This window comes from Episyrphus balteatus, chromosome 3, assembly GCF_945859705.1.
Source record: "Episyrphus balteatus chromosome 3, idEpiBalt1.1, whole genome shotgun sequence".
Taxonomy (NCBI): domain Eukaryota; kingdom Metazoa; phylum Arthropoda; class Insecta; order Diptera; family Syrphidae; genus Episyrphus; species Episyrphus balteatus.
The window spans coordinates 105,035,331-105,058,566 of NC_079136.1; the positions used below are offsets into that span (position 1 = coordinate 105,035,331).

The window sequence follows — 23,236 nt, forward strand, 5'->3', positions numbered from 1 at the left end:
ATTTTTTTATACCACTTATGAAATTTCTTCAAAATATCAAATTTTAAATTTCTTGAATAAAAAGCTTTAAGCATAAGAGCAAGTACGTGCGACCCCAGTCGTGCAATTTATTTATTAATTGACTTCTTAGCAAATTTCTTTTCATATTCTTGTAGGAAATTGAACGCTCTACAAAAAAGGCCTCAGACACTTTTTTCGTTTATCTAACCGTTGAATAGATATTTGAGGTCCAAAAATCGAGAAAATCTTTAAAAATTCGTTTTTTGTTCTTAATTTTGTAACAAATTGAAAAATTATAATAATCAAACGCACAATTCTTGTTGGAAATTGATTGCTCCACAAAAAAGGTCTTGTTAACTTTTTTCATTAATCTAACCATTCTAAAGATATTCGAGGTCAAAGTTTAAAAAAAATATAAAAACATTTTATATTTTTAAAAAATTTCCAATTCACTGAAACTTCATTGTTTTCAAATTAGCAAGATACATATATTCTTGTAGGGGCTTAAACGTTCTACAAAAAATTCCTTGGAATCAAATTGATTGCTTTAACCGTTTAGAAGATTTTCGTATTCAAATCGCAATGCATACGGGTCAGTGGCGTAGATAGCTTTTTGCTAAGGGGGGGGATAGATCTAGTTCGCAAATTTTTTTTTTTTAAGTTTTAATAATGCTTATTTGTATTGTTTTTATTCTCTTTAAATTGGAGAAAGTTCTTTCGGTAGTTGACGTAGAAACCAGCAGTGTAGCTAATATCTTTAATAAAATATAAATACCAGGACAACTTTTTTCGGTGCAGCTTTCGAGCGCTTTCAATGAGTTCATAGAGGAAGTATTTTTCCTTCTGATCAAATATCTTTTCTGAGTTTTTAATTCTTCACACAGAGAAAAATATGACCAGGACCACCTAAATACCAACAGATTTCCTTATTGAAATGTTTTATGAAGAAACCTTATTAATTGTTTATATTAATAGAGAGAGATTTCTTATTATTTTCATGTACAAAATCTTTCAAAATTTTTTGTAAAAATTTCATATTTTTTTCAACTTGGCTCTAGAGCAAAAATTGTGACCAATATTTCTATAGTAAGTTGGAATAGGTGATCCCGTACATGATCGTATTTTTTTTTTATTAAAAAAACAAAACCGACTTCCATGGATCAAAACTGGGTTTTATGGTTTTTCTAATGGTACTGAACAGGCAACAGCTTTTCAATACTTACAAAAAGAATTATCAAAATTGGTTCACTCGGCCCAAAGTTATGAGGTGACAAACACAAAAAAAAAAAAGTACAGAAGAATTGAATAACTCCTCCTTTTTGGAAGTCGGTAAAACAATTAGGAAATCCCGATTGTTTAAATAATATTTCCTTCTTGGATGAAAACTATAAGGAAATCTTATTGTTTTTGTTCTATTTTATGTGGTCTAGTTTTTGGTAAAACTCAACAGTTTCATTAAATTTTTTAGCTGCTTTTACTATTTCAGACGAAGAATCCTTAGAAAGAACCGGAAACCCTTCTAGTGTGTTTTCATGGTTTGCACATTTTTCTCCAAGGCCCATTACATAGAAATCGAGAAAAAGATTGAAAATAGTAACACGAAAATATTCTTTACTGTACTTTGAACCGAAGGGTTCGAAAGATTCTTTTGTCGCTTCACTATTCTCTTATGTTTAACGCCTATATCAAGGATTTCAGCTAATTTTTCCCATATACAAAAAACTTTCGAAAATGAGTCGTCTTCTGCCCGTTGAATTTTTAGTTGATCCCTTAAATCTTTAGCGAGCTCAATTGCTTGGACCAAGTCTAAATTCACTCTTTGAAACACCGACTTAATGGCAACGAAAGTTGGTAAACCATATTTATAACCTTTAAGCTAATCAAGAACTCGAAATCCATAGCGTTTTTTTCAAAGTGCGCTTATTCAACTTATTTATTCATCACTGTTTATACTGCACAATTATCGATCCCAATGGGGGGGGATATATCCCCCTGATCCCCCCCCTATCTACGCCACTGATACGGGTCATAAGAAAACTATTGAAATCAGTGAGCATTGGTTTTTGAATTTTTTTTTATCGCAAATATTTCAGAAAATATTAGCTTTTGTTTGTTCAGTGTATTTTTAATTTCATCATCTTAAGTTTACGTTCGCCACAACCACGAATGAATGAATTTTATAAATTTCTTTTTTTTATAATTTTGTACAATTATAATTGACTCGATATATAAGAAGTTAAGAAATTTAATAACTCTTGCATCTTTTATTTACAAAAATGTTGAAATTTGAAATATGCGCGTCTATAGGGAATTTCAGAATTGTAATAGTTTTTATTGTATTTATAGGTAGAGTTATTAGGAAGTTATTGGTACCAAAATGCAAAACAAGCGTAGGTATTAATTTAATGAATTAATTTATTGGTATACTATTAATTGTTTTCACATTGCTGCCACAAATGCATGGATTCCATCAGTTTTTTTGTTAAGTCATATTTTGCAATTATTCTTCTATAATACATAACTATTAAAAATGTTGAACAGTGGTTCCAAAAAAATAATTTAACTTTTTTGACGTGATAACGTCTTATAAATCGATGAACCATCCCGAGTAAAAATAGAAATTTCATTTTGTATGAAAAATTCGCCGCACCATTATACATCATTTTGAATTATTGAAACATAAAAAAACTACCGACAAGGAGGAGATTCGAACCCGATTTCAACGCTTTAAGCCAGAACTATAATTGGCGGATGGAGTCGGATGCTAATGTCAATTGTTGTTGTATTTCCATAAGTTTCCATCCGACGAGTGCGCTCGCAACCGCACTCGTCGGATGGAAACTTATGGAAATACAACAACAATTGACATTAGCATCCGACTCCATCCGCCAATTATAGTTCTGGCTTTAACCACTCGACAACCAAGTCATGTTTGTACGAACTGGCAATTTGTTACTTAAATCAAAATAACTGTGAAGACGACTTTGACATTTGTATAAGTAAGAGAACAGAATTTTTTTTCTTTAAAAATGAAATGGTGCGGCTATGGTACAGCGAATTTTTTTCATATTTTTTCATTTTTTCTAAGTGAAACGAAGCGGAAGTGGTGCAGCGGTGATGCGGCGGTTTAGAAATTTTTAAAATAGTGTGGTTGTGGTGCAGCGGTGGTGTGGCGCAATAGAAATTTCTAATAATAGTGCGGACGTGGTGCAGCGTAGGTGTGGCGGTCAAAAAGTGCTTCGGACGTGGTGCAACGGTGGTGCGGCGGAATTCCATTTTTACTCGGGATGGGAGCATCCACGAAAAAGTGACGCCATTTTCTCCCGTTCCACCTGAAATTTCCAGCAGTTTAGCATAGATTTCAATTTGGAGAAACAAAAATTTTCTATAGGTTATTTGAAAGATAATAACACAGATAATTATTTTATGTGCTTGGATAGCATTTACTGCACACTCTTACACGTTCAGACATGTAATCGAAGAATATATATGTGTTTCACAATGCACTTTATGACCAATCTTACGTGTTCCTCAAATGTTTTCTTTCTGTCGACTTTTCAATATCCCATACTTTGTTTATTGCTATTTTCTGTAGTTTAGCTGAAAATTTAATTTGTTTGACAAGAAAAATTAGAAGGCTGGTCATGGGCAACAGATTTCTACAGGTGTATTGAGGTAGAGTAAGATGGTAAGGTAGTTCAAGAGTGCGCACTTTAGACAAAGCAATGAAAAAAACTTAAAACTGGTAACAAAAAAGTATTAATTCAATAGTTAAAAACAAAAAGCCACATTAGGTCATGTATGCACTCTTATACATACTATTGTGTAAGAATGCGGGAATAAGTTTGTAATAGTGCGCAGCTGCGCGCAGGTGTGAGTTCGCCAATATATCTTTAAATAAACAGAGTATTTTCGACCCATCACTCCTTGCATGAGGAACATTCTATTCAGTCTTTTAATGGTTCCGAGAAAATTTCAACATATCCTAGGACTAGGACCTAGTTACTTCCATTTTGTTTCTTTTTGGTAGGAATTGCTTTTTTTAGCTGCTACTTGCTGGTATACGGACAAATGCCAGTTATTTTGAAACCTTGGATAGCATTAACTGCACACTCTTACACGTTTCACTTCAGATTCTTTGATGTAGTAAGCTTAGAACAAGCTTTTACCTACGATCAGAGGCTCATCATAAGTGCATGTTAGTGGTTAGTAAACAAAAAATACTACCTCCCACATGCACAATATAAAACAAAATAATTACGAACAAATTTACAAGTTATAAAATTATAAGTACAAAAAAACCAACATATCGACGGTTAAACTGCAAAACCTCGTAAGTCGTTTTTGCAAGTTTTTCAGAAATCAAAAAACAAAATGTTGTGTTTCTTGTTTTTGTATGGGATCTATCAATACGAGTGTTTGAATTTTGTCATTTCTGAAAAATGTTCAGAACAACATTGTTAAGCTGAATATACCAAAAGATAGCTCTGAATTTTCTGAATTGTTTGCATTAATAATATTTTTTTCGAATTTTTAGACTTTGCAGTTTAACCGTCGATATATCATTTATATAAAACATTGATTAGCAGTCACTATTGTGGAGCACTGGTTCGAAACAATGTTTTTAAACCCATTTTCGTCAAATTAAAGTCTAAGGATGAATGGTTCAAGTTAAGAAGTTTACTCATGCGACTAAGAGGCTCATTAATACCAAAGGTTCAAATCTTCGTAGGAGGTGAGATCCACCCGGATAATTTATACCAATACAAGCTAATAGATCAGGGTCGTCAATTTGGGAATTAATAAGCTGATGAAGAGAGATTAAATCATTATTTACACGTCTCTGTGCTAAAGTTTGCATCTGAAGAAGTTGAATGCGATGTTCATAAGGTGGCAAGTTGAAAGGATTGGTCCAAGGAAGACCTTTTAGAGCGAAGCGTACAAAAACGTGTTGAATAGATTCGATTCGGTTTTTATGAACATCATAAAAGCTGAAACACAATCACGCTTTATAATACAGTAAAATTAGGAGAAAAACGGGGTAAATCTCGGAATGAATGTTAGTAGAAATTTTTTTTGCTCAATATCTTCCTTTTGCCATTCTATAACATATCTCAAAAGTCTAGAAAAATCTCATGTCCGCTTGTCGCGATTTCAAGGTCAAATCGCGAAATGGAGATTTTCAAAATTAGCAAAAATAGGCTATGGTATTATATACACATATGATACATGATTTCAAGGTATTTTTTAATGCTGATTCCAAAAAATCTAAAATCAAGGCAATCTGACGTCTCTGAAAAAAGTTATACCTGTTTTTCATCTGTCAACTCATATTATTATAACAGTTGCAAACTTACTGCCGAAAAACCCTTAAAAGTTATGGTAGATGAACCAAATTTTGCATGAAGATTTTAGAATCCATCATTATTAAAAATCAAAACAATCCATTAAAAAAAATATATATACCTACGAAATAATGGTATTTGTCGATGGAGGATCAAATTTTAGGATATGCACTAAAGAAGATTCTTGTTCATCTTAGGAATAAGTGCTAAAAGGCTAATTTTTTCATTTTAATCTTTGTTTGGATATTCTTTAACTACCCTCAAAAATCTAAAAAAATCTCATGTCCGCAAGTCCTAATTTTCTTGGTTTGAAGATAAGGTGCAGATTTGAAAAAATTGAAAAACTACTCTTCAGATATTTGTGTCAGATCAACATGAATAAGGTACATTACTTTTCAGGGATGGTTATATTGATTTGTTTGTGGGTTTTGTTGGAATCAGCGTTAAAAAATACCTTGAAATGATATGGGTTATATTGGTATACATATGAGAATCTAAAGTTTTCTTATTATTTTTTTTAAATCTGCACATAACTTAGTTTATCCTGGAAAATTAGAACTTGCGGACATGAGATTTTTTAGATTTTTGACATAAGTTATAGAATATCCAAACAAATATAGAAACAAAAAAATAAGCCTATTAGCACTAATTCCAAGATTGTACCAGGATGTTTTTTAGTGCACATCCCAAAATTTCCCCTTTTCTCAAAAAATACCATTTTGTCATAGATGTAAATGTTTTTTTGCATTGCATTGTTTTGATTCCTAATGATAATGGATATGGAAACCCGCATGCAAAATATGATTCCGCTACCATTACTTTTAAAGGTTTTTCGGTAGTAAGTTAGCAACTGTTATAATAATATGGGTTGAAAGATGAAAAACAGATATAACTTTTTTCACAGACGTCAAATTGCCTTGATTTTAGATATTTTGGAATCAGCATTAAAAAATACCTTGAAATCATGTATCATATGTGTATATAATACCATAGCCTATTTTTGCTAATTTTGAAAATCTCCATTTCGCGATTTGACCTTGAAATCGCGACAAGCGGACATGAGATTTTTCTAGACTTTTGAGATATGTTATAGAATGGCAAAAGGAAGATATTGAGCAAAAAAAATTTCTACTAACATTCATTCCGAGGTTAAACCCTTATTTGACTGGATTATTAGGGCGTCGCTTCGTTGCGTTACGTTGAGAAATCCTCAAAGCGCGCTTCTGTCACTCTGACTTTGAACAGCTGGTTGCAACATAAAATCTGCTGTCAAATAAAAATAAAACACAGTCACTCACAAAATTATTGGGCCAAGTCTTTATCTTGATTTAATTGTGGAAAAATGAAAAAGGATATAAATGTGTTTAAAAAATGCATAGAAATTTGTTTATTCTTTAATCCTATAGTTATAAAAACAAAACCAATCAAAATATATTGTTTTTAACAATAAAACTCAGTCTAAAACATCATTAAATTTTTTTGTTTTTAATACGTAAATTTTTTTGATTTAAAATATCTCGATGTCGTTTTTTTGTGCAAAATCTATATAGAGAAATTAAAAAACACACATAGTTTTGCAATAATTTAATTTTTTTTATTCACATTTGGCGCAATAATAATGTGGGTGACTGTAACTATGTCTGTTGAATGTCAGAAAGCGAGCAAAAGTTCAGTCTGGTTGAACTTTTGCTCGCTTTCTTACGTTTCCTTACGTTTGTCAAAAAAAGCGTACGTAAGAAAAGCGTCATTGTGGGAGGATACACAGATTTCCTATAGTTGAACTTTTCGCAGTTGTCAAAATCGACGGCAAAGCGTGATTGTGTTTCAGCTTTAAAAAGGACTCCATACTTGAGAAGCGTACTCAAGATGGGGTCGAACGTAGCAGTTGTACAAAGATAGAGTAACAAATGGATCATCAAATTCCTTTGCCAAACGTTTAATAAAACCAAGCCTTGAGCTCGCTTTATTAACTGTTAAGAAAATCCTAAATTTGAACTAAATTGGACACCCAAGTCTTTGAAGCTAAATACTCGACATAGCTTATGTTGCAAGATGTAGTAATCAAAAATATTAATGACTCGTTTTCTCGAGAATGTAATTGTTTGGCATTTAGCTGGGTTAAGTGAAATGCCATTTTTACCACACCAAACATTAAAACTGTTAATATCGCTTTGTAGAAGGATACGGTCATTGTCAGACTTAATTTCTTTGAAAATCTTCATATCATTAGCAAATATGAGAATATCACTTGAAGTTATGCACGAGATTACGCCGTTTATAGCTAAAATGCATAAAAATGGGGCTAGGTGACTTCCCTGAGGGACTCCAGAGTTGGCTATGAAAAGATCTGAAAGACAGTTTCTAAATTTGACCTGACAGGATCATTGGTTAAGATAAGATTCTACAAAGGCAATACAAATACGTGGAAAACCAAAAGCTTTTAATTTGAAGATTATTATTTTATGACTAAGTTGATCAAATGCCTTTGAAAAGTCAGTGTAAACGCAGTCAACTTCATTACCCTTTTCTAATGCATTTGAACATTTATTTGAGAAGCTAAGAAGATTATTTGTAGTAGATCTTTTCCTTACTAAGCCATGCTGCTTTTCACTTATCAGATTTTTACTATAAAATGCTAGACTATCACAAACAACTTGCTCAAAAACCTTTGGAATGCAGGATAGTTTCGAAATAGGCCTATAATTCTTTATATCTGTCTTATCATCCTTCATGAAACAGGAGTGAGGAATGAAAATGATCAGAATCCAAGTTTTTTTTAGAAATTATTTCTTGGAAAAAATAAAACCTTGAAATACTACCTATTTGAATTAAATTAGTTTTAAGGCCGAAAAGCATTAGTATTAAGAAAAATGAAGAATAACTTAGAGTGCCCGTATAGGGCCAGTAAGTTAGTTGTAAGTAATTGATAAGTAGGCTAGTTTTTATGAATTTTTGTCTAGCTTTAAGATAGTTTTAAGATGATGAAAAATAAAAATGAATTTAAAAAAAAAAAAAAAGGAGTGAGGAATGACTTTTTCCAGATAGAGGGAAATTTTCCTGACTTGATGGAAAGTTTGAATAAAAATGTTAGAGGCTGTACTAGGGAGTTTCTACCTTCAGACATGTAATCGAAGAGTTGACATGTACAGTCGTCGGCATAATTATTTTGACTAATTTACAATTCTCGATCTGATAAGAATAATTTCTTACGGTTAAACTTTTTATAGGTAAAGTTAATGGTTATTTATTAAGTATGTTATGGTGAATCTCATGGTGGTCAAAGTAAGTCATATGAGTGAAATTTGGCTTTCAGACAGCGTTTTTTGTATTACAAGTGCTATTTTTTGAGCGGCATAAGTATTTTGACCAGCATTCTTTTTCAATTTTGGTAAGGTAAAGTAAAACCTTTTGCTTATTTTAAGCATGTATTCAACTGCTGAACATGTTTAGGCTCAGATTCATAAAAAAAATTGGAAAAATTTCGCAAATAAACATTGAAATCGGGGCATTTACTGTTACAAGTTAAAATACCCGTTACCTGTTAAACAAATCAATGGAGAACTGATTTGTTTGCGTCAAATAATGTCTTAGCTAATAAAGAAACACAAGAGTACGAGTACTGAGTAGAATCAGCCATGAATCGGTACAAAATAAAAAATTACACAAAAAAAAGACAATTTTTTTTTTGCGTAGCTCACTTTGAATCCCAGATTGAACCCTTATATCATGGAGCTGGAAATGAAATCTCTAGGGAAGAATTCCTCATCAGAAAGCAAAGATTCCCAGGAGACTTAGGAAACACAATTTTGGGACTTATTCAGCAAGAAAAGCACTAGTTAACTTCTTGAAAGCATGTTAAAATCTATGAAATTCGCAAAAAAGCATGTTGGTAAGATTTTTTTTTCTTGAACAAAGTTTTCTAGACCGCATCCGAACAAAATTCACTCTTGGTGATTTATGGAGTGCAAAAACAATTTCATCGGTTCATTAAACCTTGATCCAGAAAAAATTAGGCTTACCAACGTGCTTTTTTGCGAATTTCATAGTTTTTAACATGCTTTCAAGAAGTTAACTAGTTCTTTTCTTGCTGAATAAGTCCCAAAATTGTGTTTCCTAAGTCTCCTGGGAATCTTTGCTTTCTGATGAGGAATTCTTCCCCAGAGATTTCATTTCCAGCTCCATGATATAAGGGTTCAATCTGGGATTCAAAGTGAGCTACGCAAAAAAAAAATTGTCTTTTTTTATGCCGACGACTGTATATGTATTTCACAATGCACTTTATGACCATTCTTACGTGTTCCTCAAATGTTTTCTTTCTGTCGACTTTTCAATATCCCATTATCCCATATAATACAGTAAAATAAGGAGAAAAAAGGGGTAAATCTCGGAATGAATGTTAGTAGAAATTTTTTTTGCTCAATATCTCCCTTTTGCCATTCTATAACATATCTCAAAAGTCTAGAAAAATCTCATGTCCGCTTGTCGCGATTTCAAGGTCAAATCGCGAAATGGAGATTTTCAAAATTAGCAAAAATAGGCTATGGTATTATATACACATATGATACATGATTTCAAGGTATTTTTTAATGCTGATTCCAAAATATCTAAAATCAAGACAATCTGACGTCTCTGGAAAAAGTTATACCTGTTTTTCATCTGTCAACTCATATTATTATAACAGTTGCAAACTTACTGCCGAAAAACCCTTAAAAGTTATGATAGATGAACCAAATTTTGCGTGAAGATTTTAGAATCCATCATTATTAAAAATCAAAACAATCCATTAAAAAAAATATATATACCTACGACATAATGGTATTTTTTGATGGAGGGGCAAATTTTAGGATATGCACTAAAGAAGATTCTTGTTCATCTTAGGAATAAGTGCTAATAGTCTAATTTTTTCATTTTAATCTTTGTTTGGATATTCTTTAACTACCCTCAAAAATCTAAAAAAATCTCATGTCCGCAAGTCCTAATTTTCTTGGTGTGAAGATAAGGTGCAGATTTGAAAAAATTGAAAAACTACTCTTCAGATATTTGTGTCAGATCAACATGAATAAGGTACATTACTTTTCAGGGATGGTCGTATTGATTTGTTTGTGGGTTTTGTTGGAATCAGCGTTAAAAAATACCTTGAAATGATATGGGTTATGCTGGTATACATATAAGAATCTAAAGTTTTCTTATTATTTTTTTTAAATCTGCACCTAACTTAGTTTAACCTGGAAAATTAGAACTTGCGGACATGAGATTTTTTAGATTTTTGACATAAGTTATAGAATATCCAAAAAAAGATAGAAACAAAAAAATTAGCCTATTAGCACTAATTCCAAGATTGTACCAGGATGTTTTTAGTGCACACCCCAAAATTTCCCATTTTCTCAAAAAATACCATTTTGTCATAGATATAAATGTTTTTTTGCATTGCATTGTTTTGATTCTTAATGATAATGGATATGAAAACCCTCAAGCAAAATATGATTCCGCTACCATTACTTTTAAGGGTTTTTCGGTAGTAAGTTAGCAACTGTTATAATAATATGAGTTGAAAGATGAAAAACAGAGACGTCAGATTGCATTGATTTTAGATTTTTTGGAATCAGCATTAAAAAATACCTTGAAATCATGTATCATATGTGTATATAATACCATAGCCTATTTTTGCTAATTTTGAAAATCTCCATTTCGCGATTTGACCTTGAAATCGCGACAAGCACCAAGCACGAGCACCTCTGTTTATAAACACATTTGCATGAAATATTGACACCAGATCAAACTCACTTAGATTTAACATTGTGTAGCTTTTAGAAAATGCCCCGTTATGTGTGGTAAATCAAAGGAAAGGGGCTTTCCTTTTTACTTGCGATATAGGTACTATAGGGCAAGTTTAGGATTCGTAAAAAAAATCGAACTCGAGATAACAATTTTCCATGACATTACGATGATGGAGAATGCCAAAAAAGTGGGTCTGACAATTCTGTCTGTCTGTCTGTCTGTATATACCTCGAGCTACAGCCTAAACGAGTGAAGTGATTTTTCTCAAACTTGGTAGTTAGCAGTTTTTGGTGATTCCCTAGATGGGAAATTAAAATTTTTTTTTATGACCAAAACTAACGGTACCTGCCATATAACGGAAATAGAAAAGTTAATTTTGTTCAAAAACGGCTCTAACGATTTTGATTAAAATTTTACATAAGAGCCAACTTTTGAAATAAAAAAAAAGAGTGTGTGTACACATGTACACGCGACTGAAGTTATACTTCTCACTCAGTATATTAAATGAATTTCTGTTTTATATTATTCGTCGCCTGAGAATTGTTTTGTCGTATACGCCAATTTTGGAATTTTGGGAAATCGCATTTTAAGGTTTGAGCTTTTATAAAAAAAAACTGGCCGATAGATTTTTTTCAATTTTTAATAGAATATTTTGTGCAATATCTTCTTTATATTTATGTTGTCAAAATTGTCACATCTATTTTAGTTTTCAAATTATCAAGGTTTTTATCCAAAATCAGTTTGTCGTAAACGCCACCAAAATCAACTTTTTTTCCATCCCGTACACGTACGAAAAGTAGGCGCACGTACAAAATTCCAATACTAAAAAATAAATTAAAAAATTTTCACAGTTCGTTTTTATTTATTAATTCAATATTTAAAAAATAGTTTCTTATTACATAGAAGTAGTATTGGTTTGACTTAGAGGCTCAATTATTAAAATAAATATATCTAAAATAAATAAAAACCAAAAAATATGACCATAAACATAAAAAAAATTTAAAAAATGTCTTAACAAAAAATAAAAGTCATCCTATGGCTATGAAATATGAAAGAAATAAAATAAAAATAAACCAAGTTTGGTTAAATTAATATATGGTCATAAATAAAAGTAAATTAAATAAATATCAAACTAAAGAATTTATTCTAATTTTTTGATTTGACGCTTCATAATATTCTTGGTCTGATTTAGGCATAAATATGAAAAGGCTTTTAATATAAATAATCTTATCCTTAGTAATCGAGTTAGATTTTTTAGTAATTTGAAGACATTGGCTGAACAAATTTACAGGAGTTGCTATGGTAGACTTTTTATATGTTTTAAATATTGATGAGCTTTTATATTCCACTTTTCTACCGCTCGCTTTATAAAATAGTGTAAAAGTATCATCAGTATCATCAATTTGCAAAACAATAACGCAAATTTAGCGAAGAACAATGGCACCTTAAAAAAATAATTTTCGACCAGCAGGTGTTTTTTGCGAGCGGGTGCAATAACAAAACTCACAGCAACCCCTTTTCGCTTCGTTCACGACAACGCGCGTGAACGAAAAGGCGCCACGGGCTCGGCGCCCACGACTACAGTCGACTTGTTGAACTTGTGTGTTCGATACAAGATCAATAAGTATACAGCAATAAAACAGCAACCTTTTTTTCACTTTACTTCGTTGAAGACAGCGCGCGTGAACGAAATGACAAGATCAATAAGTGTACAACAATAAAACAATAAAACTGCGACCTTTTTTCACTTCGCTCAAGACAACGCGCTTGAACGAAGCGGCGCCCGCGACCGACGGTCGACTTCTTGATCTTGTGTTCGATAGAAGATCAACCAGTGTACATATTTATAAGCGGTACTTGTGACCGAGGATGAGGTCAAGTATCTAGCGGCAGGAACAAACGACAAGAACCATGACAAAATTAAATACATATGAGATGTCTCTCAGATGCACATATTTCTTCCTTGCACCTCTAGGAATAGTGCAAAACCTCAAGTAGCGCAAAGCTTAATGCAGCCCTTAGTTTTTAATTTCATTGTCCTTATAGCACATGAAGTCTTTATTTTCAATAAATACTTTTCTCAGAGGCGGCGGAAGGGGTGTGCGGAGTGTGCCCCCGCACACGGCCCCCGCACACGGCCCCGCGCTTGGCGGGGCCCCGCGGGAGCCAAATGAAAATGTTTCGGTAATAATAAAATCCGAAAAACCATATCTATTTTCTTTATTTATAACAATCAAACAAAAAAGTAATTGAAATTGGCCTGTTTCCACTCGATTTCCATAATTGCATTGAGATGAGTCGAAGCATGGTCTTAACTACATTGGACACTTTTTGCAAAAGTACGAAAGAAAAAAGATTTGTTTTTTTTGACAAGAAAGAGAAAATTAAACAATTTAAGATTATTGTTTAACTTTTTTTTCTCAAGTGAAGCACATATTAACTTTGCCAAGCAACGTGGATTATCTAAAGTTTTTGATCTTAAGATTCTCAATTTAATTTAAAACCTAATGAAATGTATAAATTTTTTGTTACAAAATCTTTTTTTTTTCTATTTTTCAATTTTGTATATGTGTATGTATAATTGTATGTTATATATAAAGCTTAAGAATGGGTAAACTTTATTTCCTGTAAAAAAATTTTGTTTCCTCGCTAACGCTCGCAATTTATATAACCTGATTTTTCGCACTTTGTTAAAGACTTTTTTCTGTTTTTCTCCGCCAATTTGTTGATCTCCCGAAAAATGATTAAAAAAGACCATCCTATTAAGTGGAGTTTTTGAATTTTCGTTGTTCCAAATTCCGTATTCCAATACATTTTGCGGATTCATTGATGTTTCAAAATACGGACGGATTCACAATCCATCAAACATTTCCCAATTTTATTTAACAATTTTGCTCAAACATAAAAGTGAATAATTCATGTATTTATTAGTTATTTCTTAAAAAAAAATATTAAATTATTGATAAGTATATAACAGAAGAAAGCAAACAAAAACAATTCCCATTACTCATTATAACTTCATTGAAAAACTTCCTGATAATGGGAAAAAACAAACAATAGGTCGGAAAACGTAGAATATAAGCGCACAACTTTTTTTTATATATTTTCCTGCATTTAGCAGGGAAAGCCCCTTATTTTTTCCGGTCTCTTCTTCTTCAACTCAAAATTGAACCATTGCATCGGTAAGCCCAGAAAAAGAAAAAAACTTGTTTTGAATAGAAATAAAACATGTGATTTTAAAAAACAATTGTTTAAAGAAAGAAACAAATCCCGGCTTCTTCCTACTGCTAAAATTTAAATTTTGTATTTCAATTTAATAAAGCAATGGCACTCAGCGATACTCCAGGTTGTTTGAAAAGTGTCAATTTTCAAATGACTAACATGAGACTAGCCTAACCACATTCTTAGAACCGTCAAATAAAGAAGTTTTGCAGTTATTTGCGTTTTGCCATCAATAAGATGAGATGGATTTATTCCCTTTTTCCAAATGGTGTTTCAATTGATATTTTTATATTCTAAAAAAGAGGCCGAGAACAAACTGATTTTTTTTCTACAAATGCGCCTTAATAAATCAAATTGCTCAAATTCATTCACTGCAGGAACGTGGTAAAGTGCATTGTGCTTAAAGACAATATTGGTGTCAAATTAAAGGTAATGCCATCTTCTTCTCAAATTTAGATGTTTTTCGGGTCAAAGGTTGTCAATTTCTTAAAGCAGCCTGTTTTAAGGTTAGAAGTGATGGAAGTGCGTTTTTTCATAAAGTCTTATTTTTTGGTATGTTTCACAATAAAATAAAAATAAGAGTCATTAGCATTAAAATATAAAATGGTGTTTTGGAAAAAGCTTGATAGATTCTTAACAACGACCCAAAGTATATGCAAGACTACGAATAATTCAGGAAAAAGTCTCATAAAAAACGCTGCACCCCTTTGAAATTATGGAGTTAAAAGGCAAATTTAATCTCAAATTAAAGCTAATAATGTAAAAACCAGAGGTCTTGGAACATAGATCATGCAGCCTGTTTTAAATTTCGAAGCGTTTTTCACTTCTAACGTTCCCACAGGTTTGAGGGTGAAATGCCAAGCTTCGATCCGTCAGACCTTATAATTTTGAAAGAAGATGTTATAACCTTTATTTTGACATCACTGAGTCATTAATTCCTATATTAATAACATTTGCATAACACCTTTTGTCTAATTTTTCCTTGTATTTTACTGATTTTAAAAATACTTTGTATGAATAAAAAAAAACTTCGTTGAAGAACGAATTAATTTTTTTTTCTGATATGTACGTACATTTAATAAATCTTATTTATATAAAAAGTTTTAAAAATTAAAACAATTTGTAATTTATGAACAAGTTCGTGAGAACGAGTCGTGGATTTTGTTTTTCATCTACATTGAAATGAAACACCTTTAAGTTTGTTATAACAATTTTAAACTTGAACTTGGACGGAATATTTGATACTTTTTTGAAAATGATAGTCCAAAATCCTTTTCCTAGGGGCCCCGCAAATTTACTCTCGCACACGCCTCATTTTGGTCTAGCGCCGCCTCTGACTTTTCTAGTAGGTTTATTATATTTGTTTATATTCTATTTGGGTCATATACCTACATACATGTAAGACAAAACAAGTTCGAAATTTTCTACCCTATCTGTTTTGTACGACGTACGACAAACCAATACTGAAGAAAAAAAAGCTGAAAAATACATAGAATTTTTGTCGTAAACGCCAAAAGTTGGCGCTTACGACAAACCAACGCTAATCCGATGCTTATTTTGTGGATATACGACAAAATGCACACTAATTATCTCAGTAACGGTAAACGATAGGACAAATCTGATAACAGAAATGAAAAGAGAACGTTCTAAAACCTATTATGACATATCCAGTTTAAAAAAGTGCATTTTGGCGTTTACGACAAAACAACTCTCGGGCGACGTATTATTAAAATAATCAAACAACGTATTTTTTTAACAATCTCAGCTTATGGTACCTATTCTTAAGAAATTTTTTGATGCTATCTCCGTACCTTAACCCAAGACAATCTGACTTCCCTGAATATAGTTATGCATGAAAAAATCTTTATAATTGGAAATTAAGAATCTTCCTACCAAATTAATTCCGGGGCTACATTTTTGAGAAAAAAAATTAAATTTCATCTACGATTGATGGCCTTTATATCAATACAAGTTAAGTTTTAGTCTGTGTTGTTTTCTTTTCCTTTTACTTATGAGTATTTAGGTTTTTGTTTTTTTGTGGCAACTCGACACATGCAACTTGCAACATGCAACTTGCCACATGCAACTTGCCACACGCAATTTGCCACATTTTGCATACTGAATGCCACATGCTTCGTGCTACTTGCCTCATGCCACACACCCTTACACCATGATTCATGCCACATTATACTTGCCACATGCCTAATGCAACTTGCCATTGCATTTTTAAATACTAAAGTACTACCAACTCTAAAGGTGAAACGACAGCCCTGCTGCCCATTTGTCTCGGGGATGGCGATCACGTCATAATCCCTTTGACATTCTTGTCAAAAAACAAATTTTCATGCCCACCGTCCCATAAGAAGTATAACTTCAAAAAATATTTTTTGTACCGTTATTAACGGTACTGCCATAGAACGTTTTTTTTGGATTCTGAATATCTCGTACAAGATTAATCCGATTTCAACGAAAATTTTTATACAAAAGCGTTTAGATAAAGATAATATTAAATTTTCAGAAAATTTTCAAAAAAATAACTTTTGGATTTTTAAAAAATATTTTAAAATTTTATTTTGAAAAATCAATTTTTTGAAAACGTGCTCATGAAAAATTTTGAAATTTCGTTTTCATGTGTAAATTAATTATTTCTTCAAAATGGCATACCAACTTTTTTTTTTTTAAATGCTAGAAATTTTTTATATATAAAAAATTATTATTTTTAAAAACGGCTCTAACGATTTTCGAAGTTTTTTTTTCTAAAAATACCTTTTTATACAAGTAATAAAATGGCATATTTGGTTTTTTGTAAAACATCATTTAAAATGGTGTTTAATTAATTATAAAAACAGATTTTATTTTTTTATACTTATTATGAAATTTCTTGAAAATATAAACTTTAAAAATTTTTCTAATTTTCTTGAATAAAAAGCTTTGACATAAGAGTTACTTTTAGCATAAGAGCAAGTTCGTGCGACCCCAGCCGTGCAATTTATTTAGTTCTGAACAGAGTCTGAATCTGAACTTAAAAAAAAATTGTATTTCTTTTTTGTTCAGAGCGTTAAGAACCTCAAAATGTGTGTATCTTTTGTATACAGAAATCGTTCAGAGCTTGTTCAAAGCACGAACTACGAGCTCGGAAAAAATAGACCGAACATTCTGAGTAAAATCTTTGAACGCTTTACGTCAGTAAAAAAAAAAACAAAAATTGGTGGGCAGTCAAAATTAAAATGGCGACTGAAGCTGTCGGCTCCGGCGCAGTTGATAAGTTTAACAGTACCTAAATTACTTCAAACTATGTTATTTTTAATGATCAAAACATTTTTTTTCTTTTGTTGGGTTTTACAGTTATGAAATGACAAATTGTAATTTAATGACATTTTGTTCTAAATCTGTTTCAATATTAATTCAGAGCGCTCAGAACACGTTCAGTTCCGAAAATGTTCAGAGCGTGCTCAGAATGTTCAGATTCTATTCACAGCTTTTAGTACAGGTCAAATAGTGCATAAAATCAAGAAATAAAAAAAATTTGGGATAAGAACCAAGTACAAAAAAGTCTATAAAAAAAGTTGGGTGGAAGGGTGTTTTTTCGCGGACAAGAGGGAGAAGCTGAAGGTCAAAATATACTGAAAAAAATTGTTTGTTGAATATCATCATATGACACATGTTTTCAAGGTATTTTTTGATGCTGAATCTAATGACATAAAAATAAAGTAAATACGATTACTCTAAGAAAAGTTATTTCCGATTAAAAACCAGGGTGCTTGTTTTTTGACCTTAACAGGAAAATATAACCGAAACCCATGTGAAAAACATGCTACACTGACAAAATTTGGGATGAAGGTTTAAGAAAAAACAGGGACAAAGGGTTCGTAAAGTTTTTAAAAATATTTTGGGTGAAAGGGTGTTTATTTGATAGGTTAAGTTGTGTGTGAGAAAGGTATCATAACAGCTAACTTATATTTTATTAATTTTTAAACTTGGTGAAATAGTTTTGGTTGGTATAAGAATTAAGAATCTATTAAAAGTAAAAAATTATTTTGAGTGAAAGGGTGTTTTTTTTCCAAGAAATGATGAAATTCGGAATTAGTACCACAAAAACTGGGAAAAAATTGTTACACCAATGAAAATTGGTAAAAATGTTTCATTTATAACAGAAATCAAGAACTCAAAAAGTCTATACAAATATTTGTTTGGTGTTTTTTTGGGAAATAGGGAAAAATCCGCGATAAGTCCGATAAAATCAATGATATAATGGTACCCTTACGAAATTCATTAAATATGTTCTCTTTCCCATGGGAAGTACGAATAATGTAAGTCTATAAATTTTTTTTATGTGAAAGGGTGTTTTTTTTTAGAAGTACCTAAAGAAAATATGGGTATATTTGAAAAAGTGTGAAATACTAGAGTAAGTGGTACCCTATTGAAATTTAGCAATTATGTTACTTTTAAGATAAGAAACAAGAATCTTAAGTGTCTATAAAAATATCATGGTTAACAGGGTGTTTTTTTGAGTGAAAACAAAAATGATGGGTCACCCTAATGAAATTTAGTAAAAACATTGATTTTGGGATAGAAAGCAAGAATAAAGAGTTTTCATAAAAAAAATTGGGTGAAAGGGTGTTTTTTTTCGAAGAGACAGTAAAATTTGTAATTGGTCCCAAAAAGCCAATGATTCGCGTAAAACGTGTAAGAACTTATTTATAAATGTTTAATTTGTCATCAAAACCATAAATATAATATTAAAAAAAAAGAAAAAAATGGGTTGAAAATTAGACTGATAAAATGCAACAAAAGCTGAAGTCCGACAAAAATAAAAAAAATTCTTACGTTGTTTCAATTTTATTTTGAAGAAGTTTCATGTACCTAAATTTTTTTAACATTAAATCAACGTTGAACATTTTACATTTTACGTTGCGTTTTTTCCCTCAGTGTATATATTAGCCGTGTTTTATTGGTAACTGAGTACTTAGCTCAGTAAAATTTTGCAAGGGAAACAACAACAAATGATTGCTAAGGATAAACAAAAGTTTTTTATTTGATGATTTACAGAGAAAATTTGTTAGACAGGACTGATTTGCGCGGTCTTGGGACAGTTTTAGCTATTTATTAAAATTGCAGTGTTAAATTTTTTTTCTGGTGAAAATAGCGATGGATACGGAAACAACAGGTATTAAGCATGGAATACACGATACAATCATCGCACACGATTTGCGTTGTACCGATATCGGAAACAATATCGAAAGAAAGCACATACACAATGCGATTCACTTACGATTTCATTAACTGTCAAACTAATTTTCTCATTTTTATCCATTATTTGGTTGTTTGTTAAAAAGAATTTATATAATTCCAAAAACTAAATCAAAGGTGAATTGAAAGCACACACACGGTACAACCTCCATTTAATCAATCGTATACTACCTCTTGTTTTCCATCATCAGCATTCGACCGTGCGATATGGGTACAGCGGATACATTGGTGCACACACACGATACAATTATCGAATGCGATTCAAATTTTTTAGTATAATCGGTACGATAATTGTACCGTGTATTCCATGCTTTAGACATTTCAAATACAATCTAATATCTTATATATAAAAATCTCTTGTCGCAGTGTTTGTTACCAAACTCCTCCGAAACGGGTGGACTGATTTGTATGAAATTTTGTACACATATCGGGTAGGTCTGAGAATCGGCCAACATCTATTTTTCATACCTTTAAATTGTTAGGGTGGTCCAGCAAAATTTTTTATATCTTCTTGGAACGATCTTTTCGAAATTTTTTGTGTATGTCGGCAAGTCTGAGAATCGGCCACTGACAAGTCTGAGAATCGACCATTGACACACTCCAAAATTGGAAGTAAATAGCAGAATAGGTGTAACGAATTCCACCGGGTTAGCTAGTTTATTTTATGAAATTTGTTTTACCTTAATATTTTTTTAGTGGTGGACAAAAAGGGCCCAAAATAAAGATAATTTTTTTAAGAATTTTATGTATGAAAAGAAATTTCTTTGTGTATCCTGCTAGATCCTGCAATTATTGTTATTTGTATGAAAACTTGAACGCTTTACCTAACAAGTTCTTAACAATTCAACCGCATATGTAGAAAATTTTAATATATTTGCATAGTTAGTACCTATTAAAAAAATTAAAATCTGAATTTTTTCTCCCATTATCAAATTATTTTGTATATTGGGCATTTAAAAATATTTTTTTTTTAATTAAAAAAAAAAAAAATCAAGGAAAAAAAATGTTTCAAAAAAAAAAAAAAAAATTTTGTAAAAATACGCTAGAAGCTTTCAAATTATTTCTTTAACTTCGTAAAGTAATAAAAAATTGTTTTTGTTAAAAAGTTATCAAATAACTTTCGGTTTAGCTGAAATAAATGAGGTGAGGCTATTCTGATGTTACAAAAAAACGTCCATTTTTTTGACATTCAACAAATAGCTCTAATCCCTGACACAGTAGTGTCTTCTTGCTGCTCAGTTAAAATTACAATATGTTCGCACTTAAAAAGTACAAGAAACAGATGATTTTTAAAAGTACTATGGGTGAGGCTATCCATGTGTTTCGGACTGTATTTCAAAAACGGTGGCTTTGAGGAAAAAAGTGTTTGACCATGTTTTATAGAACCTGATCTACAATTGTTGCATTGAAAATTGTATGATAAAACTTACTGTTTTGCCGAAATTCGTATAAACCCCGCTTTTGTGACCTTTAACCCCAAGTCGGATCAAGGGACTTTTTGAATTTTTATGATGGTGTTTTCAACAATCCTACCAATTTTCAGCTTGCTGCGAATTTTCAAATGTCAAAAATTGACCGGACTATAAGCCGTTCGGACTCGGTACAAAGTTGTAAATCCCTTCCATTATTGTAAACTATGTAATAACTCGTACAGGTACACAGGAATGGTTGAGAGTTGAAGGCATATCCCTTTCATGCAGTAGTCGTTGCAAAATTTTATTTATTTATTTATTAAGTCAATTTTAAGGATTAAAAACATAAATACATTTCTCTAAACAATTCCTTTTTTAACCTTTTTACATTTTTTTTATCATTAAAGCAGACCGATTCCGTGCTGATGAAGTAATCCAGGACTCACGTGAAGACTGTTATTTGGCCACATTGCATATTACAAAAACGGATGAGCATGACTCTCGACCCTATTATTTGGTTGTTGAAAACGATCGGGGTATAGACCGACACGCCATTCATTTGAATGTGGAGGGTACGTTCGCAGGTGCATTGATTTTTTATACATATTTGTATTGTTTGTAAATTTTGTACACAATTGTATTTTCTACATCGTTGGTTAATCTCTTTCAATATTTTGGCTGTTGGCAGATACATTTTTTTATAATTTTGTTAAAGAGGGTATTTGCATACATATGATATAATCTTTGTCTATTCGAACCAGCAAAAGAATTGTGTAAACCTAGAGCATAGAGCTTTAAATTGGTATAGACATTTGATCAAAAATCAAATGTGATTCATCATCAAAAATCTGATTCTTAAAATCCCCACAAAATTTTTCATTGTTAATGTCGAATACATAAATCAAATGGGTAGATACAGCAAATTTTGGTAGACGAGGTGTGTAACCAAAATCTGAGTACCTAAAAGCTGAAACACAATCACGCTTTGCCGTCGATTTTGACAACTGCGAAAAGTTCAACTATAGGAAATCTGTGTATCCTCACACAATGACGCTTTTCTTACGTACGCTTTTTTTGACAAACGTAAGGAAACGTAAGAAAGCGAGCAAAAGTTCAACCAGACTGAACTTTTGCTCGCTTTCTGACATTTAACAGACATAGTTACAGTCACCCACATTATTATTGCGCCAAATGTGAATAAAAAAAATAAATTATTGCAAAACTATGTGTGTTTTTTAATTTTTCTATATAGATTTTGCACAAAAAAACGACATCGAGATATTTTAAATCAAAACAATTTAAGTATTAAAAACAAAAAAAATTTAATGATGTTTTAGACTGATTTTTATTGTTAAAAACAATATATTTTGATTGGTTTTGTTTTTATAACAATAGGATTAAAGAATAAACAAATTTCTATGCATTTTTAAACACATTAATATCCTTTTTCATTTTTCCACAATTAAATCAAGATAAAAACTTGGCCCAATAATTTTGTGAGTGACTGTGTTTTTTTTTATTTGACAGCAGATTTTATGTTGCAATCAGCTGTTCAAAGTCAAAGTGACAGAAGCGCGCTTTGAGGATTTCTTAACGTAACGCAACGAAGCGACGCCCTAAAGCGTGATTGTGTTTCAGTTTTAAGCAGTTTTATACCCTTATGTGTTTTCACAACGGTTAAAGAATGTTAATCTTAAAGTTAATATACCTAAGTAGGCTAACACTAACATTCTAATTACAGGAACTGATATCTGTCATTTTTACTACCATTGAAGTCTTCAATATGGAAGATCGTTTTTTCCTAGATAGAACTTAAGATATAAACTTTTTAAACGGCTATTGGCCGATTTCACGAAGGACTTTTAAACATTTCACAGGCTTTTAAACCCTAAATCGGGATTTTTTTTATTTCATCAAAGACTTTTAAATTAAACAAGCTTTTAAACAACCTTATAAACTAAACGCCCATTTTTGGCTCGTTAAATTTTAAAAGTGTCATTGAAATGTCATCAGCTGATGCTTTTATTTAGTAACATTTTTTGAAAGAAACAAATTTCGACTTTAGGTACATCTCATGTTTTTAATATTACTAGCTGACCCAGCCCTCGAAATTCGAGTGCCAATTTCTTTATTTTGTTTTTATTTGCAACAATTTTGAACACAATAATACCAAAATAGTTTCTTATTTTTTATAGTATTTGTTGTTGTTTTCTTACGATTGACTACACT

At 31.4% G+C, this 23,236-nt stretch overlaps 1 protein-coding gene across 3 annotated transcripts in view; it reads left to right on the forward strand.

Annotated features, from left to right (window-relative positions):
* LOC129913586 (hemicentin-2) overlaps positions 1 to 23,236 on the forward strand; it is a 358,695-nt gene that overhangs the window by 249,727 nt on the left and 85,732 nt on the right. For 2 of the 3 annotated variants that reach the window (XM_055992341.1, XM_055992339.1), the window contains exon 13: positions 21,415 to 21,591. In XM_055992341.1, the coding sequence (XP_055848316.1) occupies positions 21,415 to 21,591 (177 nt within the window). The remainder of the gene's footprint in view (positions 1 to 21,414; positions 21,592 to 23,236) is intronic. The other variant, XM_055992340.1, reaches the window with a different exon arrangement.